General features: G+C 38.2%; 1 protein-coding gene across 2 annotated transcripts in view; it reads right to left on the bottom strand.

Annotated features, from left to right (window-relative positions):
* Positions 1-215: 215 nt before the first annotated feature.
* ANGPT1 (angiopoietin 1) overlaps positions 216-6,000 on the bottom strand; it is a 298,667-nt gene continuing 292,882 nt past the window's right edge. For both annotated transcript variants that reach the window (XM_068983506.1, XM_068983505.1), the window contains exon 9: positions 216-384. In XM_068983506.1, the coding sequence (XP_068839607.1) occupies positions 224-384 (161 nt within the window). In that variant the 3' untranslated portion in view covers positions 216-223. The remainder of the gene's footprint in view (positions 385-6,000) is intronic.

The following is a 6,000-nucleotide window of genomic DNA, read 5'->3' as shown; positions in this document are numbered from 1 at the left end:
TCAAGCCGTATGAACACAATCAATCATCCCAAGCAGAGACTTTGTGAACTCAAAAGGTTCCAAATTCACAGTCAAGGACCTTGGTGACTTCACATAACTGCTACTTGTTGCTAGAAGGGAGACCATATTGTTTGCTTCAGAAATTTTCAAGCAGTTTCTCATCTGGTGGCTTCTCCAGATTTCTTGGTGGCTTTTCTAATTGCTCTTGACTGATATTATGCCTTCAAAAGTCCAAAGGTCGAATCATCATAGTTGTGGAACGTAAGGAGTAACTGGGCCCTTTGAAATAATGCCATTTTATTCCATTCAGCTTTCCATGGTTCTGTCCCGCTGTATAAAACATTCCATTTAGATTGGATGGGCCACAGGCATCAAACCACCAGCCTGAAAAATTAGTTAATAATGAAAGAGAAGGAGAAGAAACAATTACATAAGTAAATTGAACATTTGGAAATTCATGCCACTTACTGAAGGGAAACATTCATACTTATGATTATTTGCAAATCAGAGGTATTCAAAAAATATGTTCCTGGTAGTGAAATTGTTTTAAATAGCATCCAAAAGACAGTGTACAATCAGAAAGAGGAATGCTCTCATGAAAATAAGCTTTCAGTGTCACTCCATTGGGACTCATTTCCCAATGTAATGATGGGAAACATTTGGGTTTCAAGATACGATCTAGTCAGGCCTGGATTTGTACAAAGGGTAAGTAAAATCAAACCCTTCAGAGGCATTCCACCTGAAGCCTGTTATTGGAAATAGAATTAATTATTAGCAATGAAGTTCAGAAGCTTGGACAGCTAACATCTAAACAGAAAGAAATGTCCTCCATGTAATTCATAATTTTGCCTACTGGCCCTTAGCTGCTTCTGAAATTAACTGGATACCAGAAAATAACTATGAATTTGGACGGCTATACCCTCTCTGCAGTTTATAGCAATATGGGAAGCATTCATTGAGAGTAACCACATAGTTCCTATATAGCAGCATGTTTTCCTGTGATTATCAAAGTTCTTTCTAAACTTAGTAAAAAGAAAACTGATGAGTAACATATAGATCCTGTGCTCACATAGCTCTCTGAAAGGATAACTCAGTACTTCATTTTTTAAATGAATTAAGTTCTTAGCTTTTAGATAAAACATAGTACTTTTCCCCCTCTCTTCTGAAGTAATACTACTAAAATCTTTAGGGAGAGATTTATGCCAGAGACATTCTGGCATATTTGTATTTGGATACAGTTGACCTCCCTTTGATTACAGAGTTATACCTAAGGGACTAATAGCTAAAGAAAGAGAAAGCTGTACAGCTGATGTTTAACTGTAACATGAGCATCATCTTGCAGAAACTTTAGAAAAAGTTAAATGGAGAAAAACTAGTTCTCATTTTTCAATTTTGGAGGGTGAATACAGCTGGGTTGTATTTATAAAGTCATACTAGAGGCCTAACAAGCTATATTAATCACTAACTCATACTAGGAAAAAGTAAGGTATGTCAATGAATTTGGAAAGACACTGTATTTAATGTTTTAGCAACTGTATGCAAACAACATAGATGTTAATATAGTCAAAACACGGGGGACAAGAAAGTTCTTATTTGGCAAGGAAGGAGGAAACTGTAAAATTCCACCTTTTTCTTCTTAAGATTAATTCCTTTAAATTTTTTTGGTAAGTACAACCAGTAAAAATATGCTATTTATATTTTAAAAAAAGGCATTCTGATATTAGGGAATTTATTTACCCATAACACTCTTAAAGGACAAAATGAAACTCAACTTGATTGCTTCAGTATTTTAACTTTCTCCTCCTTTTCTATGACCTTCTTGAGGCACTCTTCCATCATGTTAACGAGCCTTTCATAGTCTTTCAAATATCCACCATGGTCTCTAAAGCAAGCACAGTTACTCTACTGTTGAGGACTACTACAAATCATAGAAGGATCCTCCAAGTTACATTAAGATACTCACAGCAAAAGTGTGTGGATTTGTTTGGTTTATAGAAAGTCATAAGAGTTCTGAAGAGTGTGGGAAGGCAGACGTCTGTTGGAACATAGCCTGACAATGAAGGGCACAGGCTGAAGAATACATTCATTGGGAAACTACAGTGAACTTTGGAAAGAAACAAGAAAAAGTAGGGACACATGAGGGGATAGGATAAACTGATCTTATGTACCCTTCCTAATGAGTAAAGTGGGAAAATGTTCCCGGGTAAGAAGAAAGGCATTTTGTAGACACTGAAAGGAGACCAGTAGGGATAGGTCAAAGTTAACAAGAGCAAGAGTAGCCTGCTACTCTTATAATCCTCATGAAGTGTTGTCATACAACACTCAACAAGACAGATGTGGTCCTTACTCTTACGGAGTTTACCTCCAATGTGACAAACAGGCAAAAGAAAAAATGTAGCAAATAAATAAAATACCTACAGATTATTAGGAAATGATGATGGCAAAAGGAAGAAGAGGATGAGGGGAGGAGGAAACAGAGAAGAGGAAGGGGGAGTTAGAATCAGGGGGCTACGAAGGAGACTAATAGGAGACCTATTTGACTTTTCATGTTCATGGAAGAAGTTGATATTTAATGAAACTTGACAGATGAGAAGACTGCAAAGTGAAGATGGGGAAAGACTCTACTAAGCAAAGCAGAGCACATGCCAAGGCCATGAAGCTGAGAGTTTGGTGTTTAGGGACTAAAAGAACATCAGTGTAGTTGGTGGTATCCAGTGGCCAAGGAAAAGACTTGCAGGAAATGAAGGTGGAAAAATGGCAATCTTGGTGGAAATTCAAACAATGTGGAAAATCTTATAGTTTATCCAGTCTATGTGTCTATCATCAGGTGAACAAGTGGAACATTCTCTAGGAATGGGAACCAATTATTTCACCAAGAGAACCAGATCTGCCAGGTTAAATGTTTAATTAAATATTTAGAGCCCTTGTTCTTTAACTGTGGTCTACCAAAGCCACCCTGAGCACATGTGGCAGCATGATGAAGGGGAGGAAACTGAACCTAGAATCAGTTCAACAAACACTAACCAATGGACAGACATAGGGTCAGAGTTGAGTAAAACAAAATTCCTGACTTCAAGGAGTATACAGTTTTGTGTAAGAGAGAAACAAACTGTTAAATGAGAAGATAGCTATTTAACAGAGATGAAGAAAATCTTGGGGACAGAGGCAGAGTGTCCTGTTTGTGGGTCTGTAAGTTTCACTCATCACTTGATCTGGATCCTGAAGGATGGGTGGGAGTTCACAGGATGGAAAGAGATTATCTAAAGACACTACGTACTCTGGCAGAGCAGGAGAGAGTGCCTGCCAGCAGCTTGGCTTGGCTGCAATGCCAGTGGGTAAGGGGTTGGAGAACAAAGGGCTGGCAAAACCAACGGGAACAAGAACATGGAGGTTTTTATTGTATGTTTAAAAATGCTCTTGTGGGCAATGGGGAGCCTAGAGCACCAGAGCAGAAATTAGAAGACCCTGACTTTGATGCTGACTTCACCAGTTAATAGCTAAGGGATCTTAGGCAATAGTTTATGTAACATTCGATATTTGAACAGTTAATATGTATCAGGACTCCGCTAAAATATTTATATGCATTTTCTCAGTTTATTCCCCACACAACCCTATGTGGCAAGTACTGAAATGAAGACCCTGATGCTCAGACAATTTAAGGAACTTTTCCAATGTCACATAGTCACTTACCTCCTCATTCCTAAGATGTGGCTCATAAATCAATCATTTTCACAGCACAGGTGCAGAGATCATATAAGATGGTACACTGTTAAAGCCTCTAAAAGCCTATCTAAATGTTCTTTTGTAAGTTATCTAGGAAGCAGGCATAAACTTTAGAGCAGGAATAAAAAGAATCAGATCTTACAGGATCATCACAATCATTTAATAATGAAGGCCAAGTCATCAGTGCCAACATATTTACTTATTTGCTTGGTAGGGTTAATTAGAGAAATATGAAAATAATTTGGATTCAAACGAGTACAGTTGTTCAGTGTTCATGTTGTAAATGAACACTACCTAATATGGGTTTTATGGGCTTACCTAGGGTTTAGGAGGTAAAGAATCTGCATGTAATGGAGAGGCAGATATATAGGATAGACTTGTGGACACAGTGGGGGAAGGAGAACGAGGGACGAATTGAGAGAATAGCTTGGAAACATTTATATTACCATATGTAAAATAGATAGCAAATGGGAATTTGCTCTGTGACAAAGGGAGCTCAACCCAGTGCTCTGGGACAACCTAGAGGGGTGGGGTGGGGTGGGGTGGGATGGAGCAGGAGATAGAAGTGGGGTTCAGGAGGGAGGGGACATTTGTATACCTACGGCTGATTCATGTTGATGTATGGCAGAAACCAACACAATACTGTAAAGCAATTATCCTCCAATTTAAAAAACAGAGATGGCAAAAAATAAAATGAAAGGGCAATTATTACTCATGACAAGTTCAGCTGTAGTGTCAGTGTTCTTCCCAGGGACGGGGGAGCCTGGTGGGCTGCTGTCTATGGGGTCACACAGAGTCGGACACGACTGAAGCGACTTAGCAGCAGCAGCAGCAGCAGTCCTTTATAAAATACTCTGAACTTCAAGTTCGCAAAACTAGTTATCTGTATGCAAGTAAGTATTTTCTGTTTTTTCTGACAAGGAACAACAAGGAATTTCTTTGTATCAAATATTTAAGTTGGTCCACTTTCTACCTCTCTTTGAAGAAATTAAGCATGACCTGGTCATTTAACATAAATCCTGAAAAGAAGTGGCTTTAAAGCATATTCATAGAAAGCAGGCAAAAAGTACAGCAAGCTCCTGGTTACTCCTGGTTAATCTAACCATATGAACTCATGGGTCCTCAGAACAATGTAAGTTTGCGTAGATTGAAGGTATCCTTGTGAACACATAAAGGAGTATGCCTGGGTTTGCATTTCCTCTCCGATTAGATATCAAATAGCTGAATTAAATATATTCTAAAATTCTGGAGCGATACCAGCTTTGTACTTTGTTCTATAAGTGCCTGGGGATAGATGAGCAATATGTTAAAGAAGTTAATTAGAAGAAGCACTTTAAGCTCTAAAGAACTTAGCAATGAAAGCAAAGGATGGAAGGGAGCGGCAGCTTCCATCTGCTGTTGGGACAACTGATAAAATGTCTTAAATGTTTTAAGATTGGCAATTGCTGAGATGAACTTTGCCAAGCATTTTTCTTCATAACCTGTAACCTTATGTATATTTTAATAAGAAATCTGAGAAGCATGTTTCTAATTCATTTACACTTAACTCATTAAAATTTAGTTTTGGAATAACTGTCTTGGGCTTCCCAGGCCTTGAAAAATCATTTGAGTCTTTTATCTTTGAAGCAGAAAATTCACATTTTATCACCAATACATGAAACTTTGCCCAGAAAACAGGAACTTGATTCTAAACTTTGTACTCAGGAAGTTCAAATTTATTTGAAAGTCAGAAAACCTAACTCTCAAATTCTTCTGATCCTAAACAAAATGTCTCTCAACACTTCTTTTCTAAGGTAAAAAGTACAGCAAAATAAAAAGATCTATCTGTGGTTATGGATTTCTTTCTAATCAGCAACATGCAAAAGAACTGGCACAGAGAATAAGAATCTTCCTCTTTTATCACTAACTAAGGATGAGGCTGAAAAAACTGACTGATGACACAGGGATCATCGGGACCATCATGAAAATCACCCACTGATTTCATGGGTACAAATCCGGCTCCTACCCACAACTAGCTTCAAGGAGCAGCTGCAAGCTCTTGTGTGCGGAGCCGAAGGATCCTTCCAGAACTCTGCATTCCTTCTGTCATTTCATCCCATACCCCCTTCAAGTCAAGGACTTGGCTTTTTTCCCCTTTCTCTTCTTTTTGTTCCATAGATAGAAAGTTGTTTATCCTGGCTGGTAATTCTGAATTCATTTTAATCCTTTAGGTATTCTCTTACTGCCTCTTTCCTCCCTTGGACTTCATTTTACTTTTAACTAGTTAAGTGAGGAAAT

This window comes from Capricornis sumatraensis, chromosome 11 (genome assembly GCF_032405125.1).
Source record: "Capricornis sumatraensis isolate serow.1 chromosome 11, serow.2, whole genome shotgun sequence".
In the NCBI taxonomy this organism is placed as follows: Eukaryota; Metazoa; Chordata; class Mammalia; order Artiodactyla; family Bovidae; genus Capricornis; species Capricornis sumatraensis.
The sequence above is the reverse complement of the archived record's forward strand: the minus strand, read 5'-3'. Positions and strand labels throughout refer to the sequence as shown.